General features: G+C 33.9%; 5 protein-coding genes across 10 annotated transcripts; 2 read left to right on the forward strand and 3 right to left on the reverse strand.

The window, feature by feature from the left end:
- Positions 1–724: 724 nt before the first annotated feature.
- Positions 725–2,035, forward strand: Bma-mob-1 (Uncharacterized protein; the record flags this gene model as incomplete). 2 transcript variants are annotated; one of them, XM_043073890.1, is made up of 4 exons in its annotated part: positions 725–860; positions 1,039–1,257; positions 1,413–1,514; positions 1,884–2,035. In XM_043073890.1, 4 exons carry the CDS (start codon positions 725–727, stop codon positions 2,033–2,035), a joined length of 609 nt encoding a protein of 202 aa, XP_042929824.1. The 2 variants fall into 2 exon arrangements, with proteins under 2 accessions (XP_042929824.1, XP_001899130.2); XM_001899095.2 differs by lacking the exon at positions 1,884–2,035 and adding an exon at positions 1,672–1,748.
- A 611-nt stretch (positions 2,036–2,646) lies between these two features.
- Bm417 (Uncharacterized protein) lies at positions 2,647–4,945 on the reverse strand (the record flags this gene model as incomplete). Of its 2 annotated transcripts, XM_001899094.2 has the most annotated exons (7): positions 2,647–2,910; positions 2,977–3,091; positions 3,931–4,020; positions 4,080–4,200; positions 4,326–4,417; positions 4,518–4,638; positions 4,729–4,945. In XM_001899094.2, 7 exons carry the CDS (start codon positions 4,943–4,945, stop codon positions 2,647–2,649), a joined length of 1,020 nt encoding a protein of 339 aa, XP_001899129.1. The 2 variants fall into 2 exon arrangements, with proteins under 2 accessions (XP_001899129.1, XP_042929825.1); XM_043073891.1 differs by lacking the exons at positions 4,326–4,417; positions 4,518–4,638; positions 4,729–4,945 and having other exon boundaries at positions 4,080–4,168.
- Positions 4,946–5,315: 370 nt separating this feature from the next.
- On the reverse strand, positions 5,316–8,323 carry Bma-pik-1 (Uncharacterized protein; the record flags this gene model as incomplete). Its single annotated transcript, XM_001899093.2, has 11 exons — positions 5,316–5,443; positions 5,574–5,758; positions 5,907–5,989; positions 6,127–6,318; positions 6,655–6,816; positions 6,912–6,956; positions 7,083–7,242; positions 7,330–7,415; positions 7,524–7,630; positions 7,896–8,078; positions 8,242–8,323. 11 exons carry the CDS (start codon positions 8,321–8,323, stop codon positions 5,316–5,318), a joined length of 1,413 nt encoding a protein of 470 aa, XP_001899128.1.
- A 584-nt stretch (positions 8,324–8,907) lies between these two features.
- Bma-daf-10 (Uncharacterized protein) lies at positions 8,908–20,391 on the forward strand (the record flags this gene model as incomplete). 4 transcript variants are annotated; one of them, XM_043073894.1, is made up of 30 exons in its annotated part: positions 8,908–8,963; positions 12,126–12,241; positions 12,315–12,435; positions 12,839–12,915; positions 13,156–13,292; positions 13,549–13,631; positions 13,737–13,775; positions 13,932–14,004; positions 14,148–14,265; positions 14,409–14,489; positions 14,561–14,628; positions 14,738–14,863; positions 15,028–15,141; positions 15,263–15,433; positions 15,553–15,641; positions 15,785–15,860; positions 15,931–16,050; positions 16,198–16,316; positions 16,386–16,539; positions 16,643–16,801; positions 16,991–17,157; positions 17,266–17,437; positions 17,556–17,658; positions 17,749–17,975; positions 18,270–18,361; positions 18,795–18,983; positions 19,094–19,176; positions 19,478–19,593; positions 19,822–19,983; positions 20,272–20,391. In XM_043073894.1, the coding sequence occupies 30 exons, from the start codon at positions 8,908–8,910 to the stop codon at positions 20,389–20,391; spliced, it is 3,528 nt and encodes a 1,175-aa protein (XP_042929828.1). The 4 variants fall into 4 exon arrangements, with proteins under 4 accessions (XP_042929828.1, XP_042929826.1, XP_042929827.1 ...); XM_043073892.1 differs by lacking the exon at positions 19,822–19,983 and having other exon boundaries at positions 15,296–15,433; XM_043073893.1 differs by lacking the exons at positions 18,795–18,983; positions 19,822–19,983.
- On the reverse strand, positions 9,658–11,645 carry Bma-flp-1 (Uncharacterized protein; the record flags this gene model as incomplete). Its single annotated transcript, XM_043073895.1, has 4 exons — positions 9,658–9,854; positions 10,083–10,220; positions 10,553–10,733; positions 11,601–11,645. The coding sequence occupies 4 exons, from the start codon at positions 11,643–11,645 to the stop codon at positions 9,658–9,660; spliced, it is 561 nt and encodes a 186-aa protein (XP_042929829.1).

The following is a 20,391-nucleotide window of genomic DNA, read 5'->3' on the forward strand; positions in this document are numbered from 1 at the left end:
TTGTTTTATTGTGATTTAAAATTTCTCATGTTGTATAAAGCATGATTCTTATAATACACTTATCCACCAAAAATGGGTTTACTTTAAGTATGCAGGTAAGTTGAGTACTATTATGTTTGTTAACTGATTGGGCAATTTTCTTTGTTTTCATTTGAAGAACTTATCTTTCTGAAACTACAGTCGAGAGACACATTTTCTGAATGATTCCAAAAGGATTTCTAAATGGATCAATTGTTATTATTTTAAAACATTCCAGCTGGCACCTACATGATGTGACTGTCTTTTAAATACCGCTTTCGGTGTTAGTAGTATCGTATGCCAGTTGCACGTGGCATGTATTTTGTATGCGCTTCATTTGAGACTGTTTCACATGCTCACGAAGATGTTGTTTGGAATGTATAGATTTATTGTTCTATGAGATTTATATTTTATATATTCCTACCGGCGTTGTATAGTAATTTAAGTCAATCTCTGATATTTCATTTAATCGTAAAAGTTTGTACAAAAGATGTACCCGTTTCATATGATTGTCGCTATCTTCGTAGTTGCTTTGACATCTGGATCCATCAATATTTTTTCATATTGCCGTTAATTACCATGTTGGCTAGTAGGAAGTAGCTTAGCCATTTCAGAACGAATTTATTTAGTAGAGTTGGTTGTATCACGTAGGATTTATAAATTATGGTTTAGTGTCGTGTTCTTTTGATATCATGCTTTAGCGCTAATGCATCGATTGCGTCATGTAGATAAACAGAACGAATTGCTGAGGTATGCATCAGCGACTTTGGGGAGTGGGAATCTGCGTGAAGCTGTAAAATTGCCACAGGGTGAAGATCCTAACGAATGGATCGCTGTAAATGGTACGTGTGCTTCTGTTCATAATCAGGAATTTTACTAAGGAGTGTAGTATTCCAGAAGCAGTTCAACTCTTGTAGTTTGCAGCTATTGGTATTTTTCTACATTCATAGTAAGCAAAACGAAAGGAATTGTGGAAACAGACTGTATCAGTTCGAGGTGAATCACAGTTATGTTTTTCAGTTCTGGACTTTTTCAACCAAGTGAGTATGTTGTTTGGGACAATAAGTGATCACTGTACGAAGGAATCTTGCCCTAGGATGTTTGCGGGTTCGAGATATGAGTACGTTTGGTCGGATGGGAGAAAAACAGTTGCATGTCCAGCACCTATGTATATCGATTATTTGATGACTTGGGTGCACGAGCAACTAGATGACGAGACTATCTTCCCGTCTCAGATTGGTAATTCCTTCTCCTGCTAGATTTTATATGGAATAGTTTCCTTCAGCTTGTACTTCAGAAACATTTATCAAAACAAGTTCAGGTAGGTTTGTATGCACATTTAGATTTATGGTCACACGTTTCCTTATAACTTCAATAGCATAACCTGAGTTCAGGACAGCCTTTCCCGCCAAACTTCTTGCATATCGCACAAGCGGTTGTGAAACGTCTATTTCGAGTTTATGCTCATGTGTATCACCAACATCTCGAACTTATTGGTATGTAACTTCGATTGTTCCAAAATTCGTAAAACCATTCATCGTTTACAGACTGATGCATACCTAACACTTGCACAATGTGTATGAAGCTTGCAAAGCAGTGTTGTCAGACAGTATAAGCTGTACAGTATAGGAACAAAGTAATTCATATTTGTAGGATTTGAGACGAAAGTTCTGCAGCTGGATTGTTGTATTTGGTCCCAAGATAGCGTTTTGTTCTTCCCAGTAACGTGAGAACAGTTAATAAAACTACTCTATACCTGGTTAAATGCGTACAGTTTGCTAGGTCCTACAACTTTTTTTGGGATATAAATGCTTTGAACAAAAATGCCTTTGAGTGAGAACCGTTATTTTTTTCCTGCATTTCAGAACAACTTAATGCAATAGAGCATTTAAATACCAGCTTCAAACACTTCATGCTTTTTGTACAAGAATTTGACTTGATTGATTCAGAGCAGCTAACACCTCTGCAAAGTTTCATTGACCGACTTATTCTGGAAGAGAATCCAACAATACTGTGATCTTTTGCTACCTCATCACGAAGTGCTGAATTTCTTATTTGAAGATATGCCTTAAATAGTTTTCGATAGTATTATCTTCTCATCAATATGTGAATATTGGTTTAGGTAATTCACAACCAAAATTAGTTCGCCAATGCTTTTGATGCACTCTCAAGTTATTCTGAAAAAGCACATGAAAAGGAAGCATTAGAATGTCTTATACATTTATTCTGTAGTATTCTATCACATTTTTTTTTTTTTTTTTTTTTGTAGATATGCCGAAACTTTTGGGTTTAGATTCTTCCAATTTTGAATGGTTGGATATGTTGCCTTCAATACTTGCAATCCTGTTCAGCTTGCAGACTTACGGATTTTTAGAAATCCAACAATGTTATCTGAACGTTCGTGACATGACATGAATTTATAATTAGATTTATTTTTCTACGAAAGTTTTCTACAACAGTTTTTTGAAGGATCAAAAGGGCAAAAAGATTTGTAGCGATTTTTCAAATGTCTCTACTCATTATTTCAAAATAAGGTTCTCATGGTTTCTTATAAGTTTCTTACAAGTAATATAGTTTCAAGTAGCAAATTGACCAACGATTCGCCTAAGCTATAATTCTTCAGACACTTCAAATAAGCAGATCCCAGTCAGTCATGCTTGCATTATCCATGAAGTCTATAGCCGTCTGCGTTCGTGCATCATTACCAGTAAAAGTGGAAGTTTGTGTTTCGATATGACGCCAGATATCCTCGAATTCGAAGTCACTGTGTGTCTTATTGTGTTTTACATTGATATCATCGTTTGCTACGTCTTCTGGATAGATCTGCGTACCAAACTCAACCCCTCTTGCATTATGCGTTTGACAGTGGAAATCATTATACTTGTGTAATACCTAGAAAATGACTGTTGCACAATTTCTAATAATTACAAATTAAGGTCAGAGTTTTGAAAAGTTTACCGATGCGGAGAGTTCGCAGGCACTCCACTGAGTCGTCTGTGAACCTGCATCACACATAACCGATCTGTCACAGCATTCCACATAATCTGTTTGGCTGCTCTTTGTTGCCCGAAAGCTGAAATTAAAGGTATTGAAAATACGTCCAAATGATAATTATACAAAATGTTTTCGGAAGATGGCAAAGAGGAACACAGGAGTTTTTTCTTTTTTTTTTCTAGTCTCCCAAATCAATTCCCAGGTGGGACATGGAATTTGAAGCTTCGGTTCAAACTCCTGTGTTCCACTCCGAAATTGATAGGGAAACTAGAAAGTACTCAGTAATTCTCGTTAATATTCATATTATATCTGAATCATGAAGTTGGTGTCTTATGTAAATCTAAAGAATTGTTTCAGTCAATTTAAATATCGCGAGAAAAATCGTGCACTATCTGTAGGACCACGAATAAAAGATGTGAACCAGTAATTGATCATTTCTTTCGTTGAATATCCTTTCATAATTGTTCAAAAAGGAGATAATACATTTAGTGCAAATATTTCAACACCAACACTGTGCAACATAAAACAGTTTAAACTGCCACGAGATGGCAAAAAATATATAAGAGAAGACAAAGACAACTGAATGCTGCGAGAAACCGGCAGTAGTGATTAAAATTAAGTGGGAATGTTAGCTTACTCAAGTCAAATTAATGCAAATATAAAGCCACGATGAACACTTCTGAACAATTGTGATCAACGCTTTGGGAGACCGAGAATGAATAGCTTTATCTTATTTAGTGAATGAAATTAAACAATTCTCTGTCACATAAAATTCATGAAGCCATACATCTGAATAATATTTCGCATAATACAAAAACAATAATGAATACCATCGATCAGAATACTGGTTTCTCTTCTACTCGTGAAACAATTTATATCACTGATTTACATCATGCGCAAAAATCAATTGTAACTTACGTTGGTTTTGGGTGGATTTCTCTGAAAGATGGTGCACGACTTGCGTGGAGCATATTCACATTGATGAAGACGATATTTGTGACTTTATTCCTGAAAAGCTACATTAAGAATAGTCATAAGCATGAGAAAATAAAGTTTTGCCAACTAACTCAGATGCTGTAGAGACTATATTTTGATAATGGTTTGTCATAAGTTGTTTTCTCGAACACCTTTCTATTTCTGGACAACATGATTTCATTCCAGCTAATGTTGATGTATGAGTACTACAATCTATAAATACAATACACAGTTTGTAGGACATTATACATAAAGAACCAAAGGGCATTCTAGAACAGTGAACGAGACACAATTAGTAATGGAAGCATGTTCCTTCCGAAACAATACTAAAAAATAACATGACATTCCTCCTTTTAATAGACATCGTTTTCTTTGATGGTACAGTAGGTCACGCTGCAAACTGAATCTTGCTGTTTTGCATTTATCGCATCTGTAAGCACAACTATAAAACAACCACCAGAAAAAGCAGTACAAAAACAAACTAGAAAAAAAAATATATATATAACTACAAAAAAAAAATATATATATACCTAAAACGCTTTTCCTCGTGAACTTTGAAAAAATGCTGATGAAGAAGTTTATAAGCATTGAAAAAACGACCACTGTTATATCGACAACCAATAACAGGGCAGAGATAGTGCTTCTGGGCTTCTGAAAAATATAAATTCAGTTTAGATACTTGGTTGCTTTACCATTTGGAAGGAAACCAAAAAGAAAAAGGTCCGCAAACAGTGGACTCACGTAATGTAATTCGTTTCCGATGAAATAAAGCCGAATCAGCTTCCCCACATATACTATTATGCGTTTTCACCTGATGCAGACGGAATGCATTCTTGTTCGCAAATGTCCGCGAACAAGTTTCGCAAAATGCTACAGAGGACACTCGTCTTAACTCATCTTCCGTCATCCGGATTTCCATGCAAACTGATGCAGGTTGTTCAGAACTATCAGTGTGCATAACTGGAAGAGTCTCGCTTATCAACGAATTTTGTTCATTGCGCATTTATGTAATATTCATTCCTTCAACATCAGGAAATTCTGGTTAAAGCCAGACCAACTGAGAGGTGGAAATCTAATTAAAATAACTGGCAAGCAATTTATTACCATCTTTATTTGAAAAGCAATTTCCGCTCACAATACAACTTCGTGACAGTTTAATACAAGCATACACGCACATCAAACATAGATTGCAGAAAAAAATCTCGATGAGCATTAAACAGCAAGATATAACTTGAGTATAACAATTAAATTTATTAAGTTCTGACATAAATACAACAGCTTTTAAAATAGGAAACATCAGACTCCGTTCCCACTTCTACAAGCTCTAACTAAACACTGTTACATATATACAGGAAGGTATTGATAATTTCTCGAAATGATGGTCTTTTTCGGTAATCTTGCACAACACATTTTAACCCAGTTTGTAAAATAAGACTGAAGTAACCGGCGTCTAAATCTGAAACACTCTCACAAATAAAAAACAATAACAAATTTCAAACATTTTCCATCTATAAATAAACATTTACGAATTGACATTGCAGAATAATAAATTCAATCATGAAAATAAATTTTTGTGAAAAATTAACCGCTGGTAAAATTGCATTGGTAATCAGCCAAAATCTTTTCATTCTTTCCAGATTTTTGATGATCCATAACATATTCTACGATATTTTGTGGACACCGTTTCATAACATGAGGCTTTAATCCCGTGGAAACTTCTAATGAAACTACACCATAACCGTATACATCGAGTTTCGTACTAATTACTCTCCTGAATAAACATCATGCGCGTGCCACAGCATTAATAAATATACCAACTCCTACTATTTGGCTTTCGCCATAATAAAATACTTCGAAGAAGGATGCATGAAGACTTTCATAAAAGATGCTCTAATTACTAAGTATTATAAACAACTAACTCCGTCAGAAACTCTTGCGGCAGATATGCCAATGTTCCCTTTACGTGAGAGGCGGTAACGAAATCATCATCTCTCCAATTATCCTGATTTATACATTTCTTTTACCATCATAATAAATGATTTTTCATAGTTCAATACCAAATTCTCAACCAACTATAAAAACACCATTCCGAAATTTCTATATCATTTATCAAAAAAAATTAAATCGGTATACACTAACTTTTGAAAAGTTATCTCGGCACAAACCGAAATCACCTAATTTTGGTTCAAAATGTTTGTCAAGTAAGATGTTTGCTGATTTAACATCTCCGTGAATTATCGGATTCTTTGCAACAGAATGCAGGTAATGTAGAGCACGAGCACAACCTATCATTATTGATAAACGTTGCAACCAGGTAAGAACCACGGATTCCTGCGAAATTACACAACAATAAACTTTGGTTTTTGTTTGAAAATTACACAACAATAAACCTTCAGATGATTTATCAGTCAAGAAAAACTGGCAATAAAAACTGTCCTCTATAATAACTTATCATCTAAATTGTAATATATTTTCAGCAATCATGGAAGTATTAATCTGAGTGTTCTTTATATATGAGCGATTGGAAGTACTTAAGTTGACCCTTTCATTACAAAATAATTTTAATCAAAAGGAAACAATGGCGAAGGGATTAAAATCTTTCCTTCATACTTATCAAGCACCGTACAAAACTATAAAACATAAGAACTAAAAACCATAAAATCTTACTTTTCTAAAAAGGCAATCAAACAATGAACCATTTCTCATGTACTGGTAAAGCAGACAAGGTTGAGGACCATCAAGTGAATACGCATAAAGTGGCAGAATGTTGTCATGTCGATATTTCGACAACATTCTTAGTTCTTGTAAACTCTGACGAATTTGTTCTTTCTGAAGAACCTAATTCTGGGTTTCTACAATTTCAACAAAACTAAATTATTAAAAAAATCGAAAAATGATACTTTTCATATAAAACTAGAAGTAACCTCATGTCCACACTCCTTCACAGCCTGTATACGCTTCACTGCAACCTAAAATGTGCCGTGTAAACTCCCAAAGAGCCAAATAATGATTACATTTAGCTTTGATTATAAAGCTAAAATCTATTGTTGCATTTTCTTCTTTTATGTCATAAATGCCAAGAATATAATGCTAACCACTGTTTTTTCCCACGTTCCTCTATAAACCGTTCCGTAACCTCCACTACCAAGAATGTTTTCCAACGAAAAATTGTTGGTAATTCTCACAATGTCATTATACTTAATGCACGGCGTATTTTGGAGAGTTTTATATATTACATGTGAATCGGCATAAGTACTGAAATGAGTCGGACATCGCAGGACTGTAAATCCACATAGATTCTGTTAATTTCAAAACAAATATTTAAATTTAAGAAACAGTTACTCAGTCTCTTGGTTTAACCATCTCATATTATTTGAGCATTTTACCGAAGGCGTCTCTTTGTAGCACGGTATTGTGATATCGCCATTCTATAACATATCAAAATTCAACAGATTATTTAAAGTTTTGTTGCCTTCCAGAAAAATTTAAAAAACAAAATTATGAAATACTTGTCGTAACACATTGTCCTAACATACTTTGGCTGAACAGCGAGAGCGAGAGATTATTGCTTTATCACTTTTTTGACTGTTTTCATCTGCAGATTGCAAGCACTGTTCTTCCCAACAATAAAATAACGGATTTACTGAAAAAAAAAAAAATAGTTTGTTAAATATCAATTTGAGGTTGGCAAGTTTTGTTTCTTGTACTCATATCGATGGGTACTGATCAAAACTCATCAAAAAAGTCAATATTAGAAAAGTAAAAATTTTGAAATTTAAAAGTTATGCAAGTCAGGACAAGCATAAATCATTTAACTTCATGCTTAAATCACGGGTGCTACAACCAGAATCTTGTCAAACCCTGTGGTCTCTAACAGTAGAAAAAGAAATTGGTCAGGAAAAACAGACCTAGATGACGCACTGCTTTCATCGCACGAACAAGTTTTGCTCGACCAAGGCAATTGTAAAGCTGAATTACCTTGTTTCCTTTTGAACCCCATATTGCCAGAAGATTCTCTGTCGGACTTTCAAAAGATCCTACATCTCGACAAGCCCGTACATCTGCGTTCTCAATGTCCGGCATTACAAACGCTAAAAAACATATAACTGGACAAAAGATGCGAAAAGAAGAATCTGTTTCTTAATAAACACGACTTTGTATTTTACAGCTATGCAAGCCGTGACCTTGAAGTTGACACTCAGATTTACTGAAATTCTTTTTCTCTGAAATATAAAAATGATCATAATAACAAACCTAGCAGTTCCCACGCGTTATCAGTATCCAAAATGGCAGCCAACTGCTTTCGGACGGTGAATGGTAACAGATAAACATACATACCACCTCTGGATAGCACCCCGATCACATCCAATTCAGTGCGCTCCAAAGCGCCACCATCTTCAAGTCTGAATATTGTCCTTAACGAATTTTAGAGGCGCATTCGAACTACATGGGCGATATGAAAGTTTAGTTTTTCAGACATAAAAATGCGAACTATTAATTAACTAACCCTTTGATTTCAGTCACTTTGGATATGCAAATAATAGAAATGATAAGGAGTGGTTTTCTTCGTTTATTCCTTATCAACTTTCTGCTGATTAGTATTCATTGTTCATCTGTTCTTACCCTACGGAGAAAAGCAGAATAGAGCAGATTTCGTATATTTATCTCGAATAATCGTATTATCAATACAAAGCATCAGTTTTTTAAATAATAAGAATGCAACTTTGATGAGTAAATGTCGTTTCAGTTGTCCGTCAGTTTCTATTTAATATGTAAAGTTTCTGATAGCTAATGAAGGTTGAAATGATCAGTATTAAAAATATACCAGATCATTAAGTACTCAAAATGACTTCTAATAAGGGAAGGAGTTGCTATGGGAACAACCAAACATTTTTCTGCATTTCAACTACCTCGTAACCTATGCGACCGATATTACAGTGGATTGATAAAGTGTCCGAAGATGATAGCGAAACGGGGTTTGTTTATGATCTTTTTATCCATTTATTTATTTGTTTTTCGGCCAGTTTTAAGTTGTTTTTCTTAGTGTACAAGTATAATTAAATGACATTGCGGATTTGCACACTGAAAACGGTCGTTCCAGACTTCAAGACAAGAATTTGTAGCATTCCATTCTCCATCTCTCCTAATTTTGGGAACGACCAACTAAAGATCGTGGTTATAATTGAGAGACAGTTAATTGTAATAGTGTTTCCTTTTCGATTTTGTATAATCTAAAGGACCATATTATTTCTGCTTTCTACAGCGAAGTAATCACAAAAACGCGGTTCACTGCAGAATAGTAGGATAGAGTAATTGAAAATAGTCATAGTAGCAGTGAGCAATTTACGTACGATAAGCTCATCAACGTTACTCAGGGCTGGACAAAAATGAGGACTGAAATTTTTTTCGTCACCATTTTTGCACCATTTACCACACTTATCAGTTCTCAAAATGCTAAGCAAATATTATTTCGCAAAAATAAAGTAAGACACTGTTAATTCATCCCTTTGAAACTTTGGTGTCACAGGTTAGCTTCAATTGATAAAATGCAACTACTTATATTTGAGTAATTATTTGATGTCATGCCAACATTATGGTGGCAATATTTATTCCTTCTCAGCTGCTGCACCAAACATGATCTAGGTAACACAGGATGTGAGTTTTTTTGCATTATTTACCGAAGCGTAGGAAATTAGGTTTTCGGTCTTGACGGCTGAATCCTTCGTTATCTGGAGTGGATTGGGAAGAGCTATTTTTTCCGAATCGCAGAAAATTTGGGTCTCCCACTTCAGTGCGTTTTCCGAATCGAAGGAAATTCGGTTCAGCAGATTTGCCAAATCTTAAGAAATTTGGGTCTGTTACGCGACCTGAAAAGGTACTTTTTGTCATTTCCAAATATTTCTTTAATACGTTTTGAAAAGTAAATTTAATATGGGACATCAAAAATACAATAGAATCCGGCGCTATTGGTACAACTGGTCTCAAACTAAGGTATATGTAGGAATGGATTTAAGATACATGTAGAAATAGGACAACATATAGGAATGGATTGGTTAAGTACCAAAATTTGATTCTATCTTTGGATCTATTTTTACCAAGATGAAGAAAATTTGGTTCAGCTGCCCTTCCAAATCGAAGAAAATTTTGTCCGCTAGGTATAAATGCACTTGATGAATGTCCAAATTGTAAAAATTTCGGGTCAACATCTTTTTTTCCGTACATTGCTGGTGGTGCTGAAATACGAAATAGTGCTTCGTATAAGAAGTAGTAAATAGGAAATTGTACTTTGCTGTGAAATAAATTCCAGACTACTTAGGTATTGAATACCTCTTTTATTTCTTTTTCGTTTTTCTTAAATGATGGCTTTGACGCTAATTTATAAAAAAACGAAAATGTAAAACTCAATATCTAGAAATGCGTTCCGAACATCTGACTGAATGTCGAAAGGTGAGAATTTGGAAATAGGCTTGTTGGAATGCTAAACATGTCTCGGGAAGTTACAGTGGAGTCTTTTTTTGAATTTACTGTTGCATGAGATAGTTTGGAATAAATTAGATAGATATACCAGTTCTGCCAAATCGAATGAAATTTGGTTTTCTTTTTTCAATTTTTCTAGTTGCTTCATCAACATCTTGACAATCGTGCCCAAAATATTGCCTTATTTCAGCTTGCTGTGAACTCGAAAGCATGTTGAATATAATACAATAATCTGATGTGATTCCGTTTCTGCAGCATTCACTTGATACCTTAAAATTTCATAAATTAGCTTACTTTCTAGCCATCTGAAACTTTCTCTTTTTTTTTCTAGCTTTCTTCCGTATTCATAAAATCAAAGCTTAAAGTTTAAGTCCATCAACATCAACACCACTGACATATGGTATCAAAAATTGCAGTAAAGGAAATGCAAATTTTCGAACATGTGATATGTATAATGTTACGTGACTGTAAGCTAATTGCTGAATGATAAGGGGAATATGGGCAAAAGAAATAAGATAAAAATGATTTCGAATAAGCATGAACGTTGTTCTTGAAAACAGTAACACGAACTAGATAAGAAAGGAAGAAATTGTTACTGTGGAATTTTCAACTTGGGATTTATTTAAGAATTATGAGATCTACATTGTCCCATTGCTTACTTGCTTGTTTTTCTCATTGTCTCAAATAATTTAAAGGTCTAATGAAGGCAACCATTGAATTGATTTCTCAATGTATTATTTCACTTTTAAAATTTCGAAGTGGTATGGCAACACTCCCTTTGTGGAATTAAGAGAGATAATTTGTTCTATATTTATGTACCTTTCAGGAAGGGTGGGCAATGTTCTCTTTACTTTATTTTTGATTGAAATTATGAATAATAATCTGTCCTTAGGAGGTGTATTAGTGTAACAAGTAGTATTGATGGGCTATTGATAACGGAATGAAATGATAAGAGTGTATCGTGTTGTGCAGCAATTGTAATCTGTGTCAGAAATAAATAAATCAGGAAATAGCTTTGCTAACTGATGCTAATTCCCTGAGGAACGATTCTTTTGAAGAAATCCGATGTGAAGAAAGTATATAAAAGAGCAGCAGTTTGTGGATATGTGGATATTAATTAAGAAAAAGTAAACTACCTGTGTTAAGCTGCATATCAGAAGAATAGCATGGATTAGGACCATAACTGAATATTGCTGTTTCTTGCTTTTTCATATTTATATGCGAAGCATTGATAATGAAATTAAGTGCGGTCCTGAAATGCCACATGTGCCCCCGGTTTATGTATTCTTCTTTGTACATTGTTGTTTGCAATGATAACCTCGTATCATATATATATATATATATATATATCTTATTCATCTTAATTGTGCAGTCTGATAATTTATAACCAGTGAAATGTCAGTATTTTAAATTATGCTAACACTTATCTTTTACGAAGTTACAACGAGATGAGCAATAAACTTATGAATCAATTAACAAAACTCATTAAAAATATGCTTTAAAAGAGCATGAAAATAAAAATGAGTGAAAGAATAGTTCGCCAAAATCCTCCATTATTTGACTTTGAGTGCTTCATACTTTTCTAACTACCATATTCCTTGCTTTTTATAAATTGACGGAGGTCTGTTTTTCTATGGATGATTTTGTTAAGTACATTTTAGGTGCTGCGTTTATGATCTGGCTTTTAAACCAGATGGATCGGAATTACTCGTTGCAGCTGATATGAAAGTTTTGATTTATGACGGTTCTGATGGAACATTGTTGCAGTCCTTGAAAGGTTCAGTTCCTTTTGAAATTTAGTCCAATTAAAGCAAAACTACTACAAAATGAAGGCTTTGCTTTGTCTACAGGCCATAAAGATCTCGTGTATGCTGTTGCATTTTCATATAACGGCGAAAATTTTGCATCCGGTTCTGCTGATCGTTCCGTTATTATATGGACAGAGCAGCATGAAGGAACGCTTAAATATATGTATCTTTTTCTTTTCAAAAATCCATTTATAGCTTAATATTCATTTATTTACTTTATATTCGTTGTAGATAAAGTAAAAGCGTAACTCAACTGAACACAATGAAGTGATGTATAAGATTTGTTTCTCTTATTACATTGAAATGGTAATTAACTCCAATTATGCATCACTTATGCAGTTAAATAGTTGTATTGTATTTAAATGACAGCCCAGTTTTTAAATATTGAAGAATTTAAATTCTTCGTGTTTCAAAACTTTTAGTTTCTTATACAGCATTTCAGTACAGCGACATAACCTCAGCGACAGAAATGTTTTCGTTGATAATTTATAATGCAGATATAGATAACAGGAATTTGAAATGTGAATTTGAAGACCTTTCATTCTTATCAAATAAGTCATTTTTAGACACAACGAAGCAATACAATGTCTTGCTTTTAGTCCAGCAACATGCTTTTTGCTTAGCTGTGCCATCAGTGATTTTGGTAATCCCTTGAATTTAACCGTTGTTTAATATGATGAATGACCGCTTATTCTTAATTGTTGCGCAACTGTAAAAAACTAATATGACAGTGATAAATACAGCCACTTTATATTCTTTCCAAATGAAATTTGGACTGAGCAGAAGCTTCAGAAATTGGATTTAGAAAGCTTTATGCTTGCATACATATACAAAGACTTTGTCCTTAATTAGTTCGTGAGTTCAACTAAAGAAGTATCTCCAGGAATATGGACTCAACTGGAAAAAAGTGTTAGTAAACAACGAACATCAAGTAGGTGTCTTTGCTGCGCATGGAGCTGCGATGGTCAACTTTATGCCATTGGAATGTTCGACGGCACTGTATCTCTACGTTCCGCTGCGGTTCATTGCACTTTCATTCTTTCCTTTTTCGATTCTGGCGGACATGAAAATAAGGCTGTTTGTTCTCTAATTCGAATTTCTCCTGAGCTTCCCCTCTTATGCATTTGTGCCCAAAGCACAGAAGGTTTAATAGTACACAGTATTAATTGCACGCGAAGTTGGTAGGAAGAAACACAAAAATTCATTCTATGACAAAAGTTTAAAGTAGCACAGCAAAATATTTTTTCTTATTCTGTTTTAAGATTTTATCCTTCAGAATAATGCAGAAATAAAAAAGATTGAACGATCCTCTGGTGAACCTGTTTGGGCGATTGCTTTTGGAGCAGCTCGAAGCACTGTGTAAGTTTTTTTAAAACTTTTTTTCTTTGCATATCTTCTTTAAAAATAGCTCAAAAAATAAAAAGCTATAGGGATGTTGTGCTATAAAAGAAGACTGTATTATAGAGATGTTTTATGGCAACGTGATTCCAATATTCAGAGAAGGTGAGTTGTTTGTTTTTCCTTCCTTTTTTACCTTATTGTCGCCAGAAAATCAATAGAAATATGGTTTTTGAAAACTTTTCTTTTTAAATACACTTAAGATAATTGTTTACTCCCGAAAAGGAATTTACAAACATAAAATGTTGCTATTATTTTCAGTACTTTTGGCGAGCTCTTAGTATTGGTAGATTGGGGGCAAAGAGCTGGATTTTACGATTTAGAAGGGAACCAGGTTGGAAATACTGTCAGCGCGAACTGTTTTGTACTTTTTTGATGATGATTCCGTTTTTCGTATGCTACCATTGTATTTTTCAAAGCCTTGTTTTAAAACTGAAATCCAAATTCAAAAAAAAAAATGCTGTTAAATGGTTGTAGCTTATCCGAGAAGACAAAAAACTTGGTTATGACCCGACTGCAGTAGAATTTTTTAACTATGGTCAATTCCTAATAATTTGCGGCTCTAATCGTCAGGTCATCCTTTACAGTCGTGAAGGTTTGTACAAAGCTGTGTGCAATTCCATTAAACTTTAATGACCATTACATTTTACGTTGAAAAATGATATAAATATTTATTTTTGATTTTCGCACTAGTGTAATTTTTACTATTGTCATGCATAAAATCAGTAACTGCTGTAGGAACAACGTTGGGTACAGTTGCACAGATGGATACATGGGTGTGGACCGTAAAAGCTAGACCGAATACAAACGCAATTGTTGGTTAGTCCTAATCATTTCATATATATGATGAAGCAGGATATCGATTGTAATACAAAAGTGGCTACTTGCAGTTGGTTGCGTGGACGGCACTTTGGCATGCTACCAGTTGATGTTTAGCACAGTTCACGGATTGCATAAAGTGAGTTACCTATGATATTTACTTTGAGCACTCTATGATCATTCGATTAAAAATTTCACTATGCCATATTGTTGCTGCCTGTATGCACTGATAATCATAGATGTTTTAGGAGCGATATGCTTATCGCGAAAATATGACCGAAGTAGTTGTGCAACATCTTGCAAATCAAACATCCGTCAGAATTTACTGTAATGACTTAATTCGCAAAATCGCTGTATACTATAATCGACTAGCAGTAGGTTTTAATTTTTATGTCAAAGGTATCAGAAATATGATCATTTCTTTCTTATAAGCTTTTAATAGATAAGGGGTAAGGAAAGGTTCAACTACACCAATTGAAAAAATGACATTTTTGGACCAGTATTTTACCAAATATATACCGATAAAAGTTAGTTTTAGGTGCAGCTCACCGATCGTGTTGAAATATATCGCCTTATCGCAGAACGTGATGATGGGCAATTGGAATATAGATTGGTTGAGGAAATAAACCGTGCTTTCGAATGTTCATTGCTTGTAAGTGTCATGAAATCCTTTTGTGTCACAGTGAAGTTTGAGAGATTAAATTTTTCTATGAAATATAACTTGTCCACTTGTATTTTATGCCAGTTTGCAAAGATAAATTTCTTACATATAGGTGATTTGCGCGCATCATATAATAGTTTGCCAGGAACGACGCTTGCAGTGTTACGATCATAGAGGACTTAAACAACGAGAATGGCTTCTTGAATCATTAATACGTTATATAAAGGTCATTGGTGGACCACCGGGACGTGAAGCCATATTAGTCGGACTGAGGAATGGAACCGTAAATTTTTGTTAAACAAAATCATCTTTGCGAGTTTTATCGAATAAATTGCAAAAATTTGCCACATTTGTCTAAATTGTTTAGAAATTCTTTTATCTTCTAAAAAATGAAAGGTTTAGGTATGTAAAATTTTTGTGGATAATCCGTTCATAACAGAAATACTACGTTTAAAAAGTGCTGTCAGATGTCTTGATATCAGTCATTTGAGGTATGTATCTTCTTAATTACAGCAATGCTAGTTTTTTAGTTATTCAATGTCCTGTCATATTTTTTGGGTTTTTTTTTTTTTTTTCTTTGAAAGCATTCAAGATGAAGAACTCTCCTTGCAATGATGCAGCTTGTAATTTTTAGGGGGAAACTTGCAATCGTCGACGAAACCGGAATTTGTACGACTTTTGATATCAAAACTAAACAGCTTCTATTCCAGGTTTGGTGTAAAAGTTTTTAGCAATTGGATTTTATCATTCGCACCATGAGAAATTGGTGAGTTTTTATAGGAGCCATCATGTAACAGTGTTGCCTGGAATGCCGATCAAGAGAATCTTTTATGTTACGCTGGTGGTGGCGCACTGTGTATTAAAGCTGACAGTTTCTCTTCGCATCAACAGAGAATGCAAGTATGATCTTCAGAAAAAGAAAAAAAAAGAAGAAAAATTCAGTTCCTTAGTTGCACCGTTTATTGTTAAAGGATTTGCTCAGTCATTGCTCTTTTTTTTATCTTTTATCCGTAGAAAATATTTGATTGAAGACAACGAATTTTTTAGGGCTTTGTTGTTGGATTCTCGGGAAAGCGTGTCTTTTGCTTGCATATGTTTACCATGATTGCAGTAGAAGTGCCTTTGTCTAATCAGTTATATCAATATCTCGAACAGAAAATGTACAAGTAAGGCTTTCCTCTAAAGTTTGTGTTTACTTATCAGAGATAATTTTGTTGTTTTTATTACTTCTATAGAGAAGCATTCGATTTGGCATCATTGGGTGTAACGGAAAGTGACTGGGAGGTTCTTGGTCATGATGCTTTACATAACTTCCAATTTGATATCGCTCAAAAAGCTTTCCACAGGATTAAAGATGCACGTTATCTTCAACTGATCTGGGAAATCAAGGTATGGAATCAAAATTTCTAATCTGTCCATTTATTCTGGCATACGAAATTATGTTTCATATTTTGATTTGCAAAATAATTGCTTTGATTGGGTTGGATTTCAGAACATGATTAAAAAAGAGACGAAAAAAGAACTGATGCTGGGATATATAAAGGCTTATGAAGGCAGATATCGCGAAGCAGCGACATTGTTCAAAAAAAGCGGATGTGAACAAGAAACATTGGAAATGTTTACAGATTTGCGCATGTTTGATCAAGCTCAGGTTAAAACATAAATCGATGTCTCGGGGTCTACATAGTTTAACTTTCTTTTTCGTTTTCTGAGATATTTTAATGAATATGAGGCAGCTGTGGCTTTTTAATATATTTATTTCACTTAGTTTCATTATCTCACTTTTCGATGTATACGAGAAGTTATATCCTTTTTTCTACACTAGAATATTTCAATCTAGGAATTGTTATCCTCTGCCTCTGGAGAAACTCAAAAAGCTCTATTACGAAAGCGTGCTGATTGGGCACAGAATTCCAATGAACCCATAATCGCAGCCGAAATGTTTATGGCTTCAGGTGATTATGAGAGAGCTGTTAATCTTATGATCAAAAACGATTGGATTGACATGTAAGCCTTTTATTCGTATATTTGAGAGATGAAAATTTATTAAATTATTTTTTTTTTTCTTGTTCTTCTACATAATTTGTATTCAGAATATAAGCAAGTGTTTCTTAGGTTGATCAATCTTGCGCATCGTATTGACCGGAGCAATGTTGATGTATTACGAATAATTGGAAATTATTTGGCAAAAAAAGAAGAATACACTCTTGCTTCCCAGTTATTCCAATCAATCAATGATATCCATGCCTTAATAAACATGTACGTCGATGCGGAGCTATGGAATGACGTGAGTTTTTATTTGAGATCTATAAATCGTTTAAATGGCTAATTTTCTAGTCCTATATCATTTCTTTCAATTTCATATCTTAGAAAAACACGATCTCAAAAATGAGTCCAATTTTCAGGCATTTTTAGTAGCATCAAAGTTCCAGAAATATAATGAAGAAGTGTATCTTCCTTACGCACGTTGGTTAGCTGAAAATGATCGTTTTGACGAGGCTCAAAAAGGTCTGTACGTGAAGGTTTTGTAATGTTATTATTTATTATTGAACTTATTCTTCTCATCTGCATAGAAAGTAATATGAGCATGTTTTCCAGCTTATCACATGGCTGGGCATGATATGGAAGCATTGCAAGTTTTGGAGCAACTAGTGGGGAATGCTATTAGGGAGAATCGTTTTATTGATGCTGGATATTATAATTGGATGTTAAGCATGCAATATTTGGAACGATACAGTGAAAATCCTGAATTAAATGAAAAATTTCTGGATTATAGTAATAGAGCGAATTGCTACTATGCTTTCGATATCATTCATAAATATCTGGTAGTAATTATTAGCATGAATTTATAATTATCAAGTTATTGAGTTTGAGCTGTTGTTTAATCTTTGCCTCTATTGGTATAGTTCTTCCAGGAATAAGTATTTCTTTTTAATTATTTTAGGACTCAAAAACATTCTAAAAATTGAGTTAGTAATCTTGAATCGTAACATTTTATATTAACAGTGATTTTCTGACTTTAGTCTCTCAATGGATTTAATTAAAAATATTGTTTTCTTTATTAGAATCTTTGTGAATCTGTTTTTTGTCATTTGTGCTCATAAGGAAATATTTTATAGGCTGAACCTTTTACGAGCTGCCCAGCCGATGCTCTAATTAATGCTGCTCGTTATCTGGCTTTTCAAAAGGAAATTTACAAGATATCACGAGTGTAAATTTCTTTGCTAATTTGTTTTGAGAGTAAAACTGGTAGGAATGTTTTTTTTTTTTTTTTTTTAAGACTTAGGCGTAGTGTGTGATCAGCTGTGACGATTTTTTGCTGCTATCTTAGCGAAACTTATGTTGTGTGTGTGTGTATGTGTATCACAGTTTTCCAGCTGTACTGTTCTTCAAAATTGTTGAACAGCTGTTTTTAAGTTATGGTCGAACCGATGTTGCTCCACAGGTAGTTTTATTTTCTATTTCTTTATTGGAAATGTATTATGAAAAAGCTTCGAAAAATAATTCTGTGTGCTATAATCCGTATACTTATGAAATCAAAAATAATAGAACTTCTACACCACATTGCAATTAGAAAATTATATATGCAATAGCAGTAATATTTAAATGACGCAATAAACATCGGAATAAAACAATACTTCCAGGAACATACTATACACTTTAATGAAGCAAAGTCAAGCACTGGGTGCTTACAAATTAGCACGATATGCTTTAGAACAGCTCAGCTATTTAAAAACTCCACGTCGTTTTGAAAAGCTTATTGAAACAGACGCTTTAATAATTAGATCAAAACCCTTTACGGATGCAGAAGAATTGCTGCCAATGTGCTATAGGTGGGTGCTGAAAAAGTTCAATAGCATAGCAACTCTCAAGTGTACAACTAAACAAGTTTTAAAGTGTAGTTGCAAAAATACTTATGTAATATCAACCAAATTTCTTTTAGATGTGGTATCTCTAATCCTCTCGTTGGCACAAACGAATGCATACATTGCAAAACTCCGTTTATTTTATCGTTTGTGTCATTTGGTAGATATTTGAGAATAATCCGCTATACTCCTAAGCATTGGCGTAATTTGAGGAAAAGTGAAAAGAGTTTGAGGCCTTTAAGATTTTGCTTCACATCTCATGTTATATTAACTCTTCAAGCAGTAGAAAGTTTTCCTTACATCTTCTATGCAGGAAGAAATTTTACGATAGAAATGGAACTCTACAAGTTTAGCGAAATTCCAAAGTATATAAGTAACTCATCTTTTGTCGCATTCTGCAAAGTCATTAACTATATCCACCAATTTTTATTGACAATATTTATTAAAAATAATTTTTGCAGAGGTTTTACCCCTTGTGGAATTTTTTATCAGCGATGATATAAATTTAAAAGAAGCTCGACAGCTGATTAGTGTTGAACCTCCTCTTGGTCAAAATAAAAATCCATTGCAGGAACAGGTTGGTTCAGAAAAAAAAAATCTTTCACTAATTTGAACATGCATCGATTGAAATAAATGATAAAGTGGTTGGTATCGTGAATCACTTGGGAGGCTTATGTTCGGTCTTGTCCAACTTTTTGCACAGTCAGCTAGGGCTTAGCTTTTCGAGTTCGCGGGTAGTTTCAATATTTGCGTTTTATCTCGATGTAACTTTTTTCACTACCAGCTGAAATAAAAATATGTGCAGATGAACCTAAAAACTGGCAAAGTTGTGGCAGATCGTGAAACTTTGCTCAAATTGGAAAAGCAACAGGTTATAATTGCTGAATGGCCGGCACCATTTGTTACTCGTTTTTATTACAATATAATACCAGAAATTTCAATAACTCAGTGCACTTCTTGTTACCGTGTTTGTTCTTTTATTCATCTATCTATCTATATATATATATAAATTTTTTCTCATTGGTTCCTAACCTTTCTATCTTTATTATACATATGCTTGTCAACAGAAATTATCTCCAAAATGTTACCACTTACATTTGATCTAAAATTACCGCATATAGCAAATAAAGGAAATTGATACTTTCGCAAACAACAAACATCGAAAGTTAGTTGAACATCCTTAAACATCATTTTTAGGGATAAACAAATATTTTTCCATATTGGGATTATGATAGCTTTAGGTTCTTTTTTCCAGATGTTTCATGCGGACGACTTCGAAATGGCATACCTGAAAACTGGTGCGTGCCCATTCTGTCATGTGGTTCCACACAAGAGAACAAATTATAACTTTATTGACGACAATAATGTGGAATAA

This window comes from Brugia malayi (assembly GCF_000002995.4).
Source record: "Brugia malayi strain FR3 genome assembly, contig: Bm_v4_ChrX_scaffold_001, whole genome shotgun sequence".
In the NCBI taxonomy this organism is placed as follows: Eukaryota; Metazoa; Nematoda; class Chromadorea; order Rhabditida; family Onchocercidae; genus Brugia; species Brugia malayi.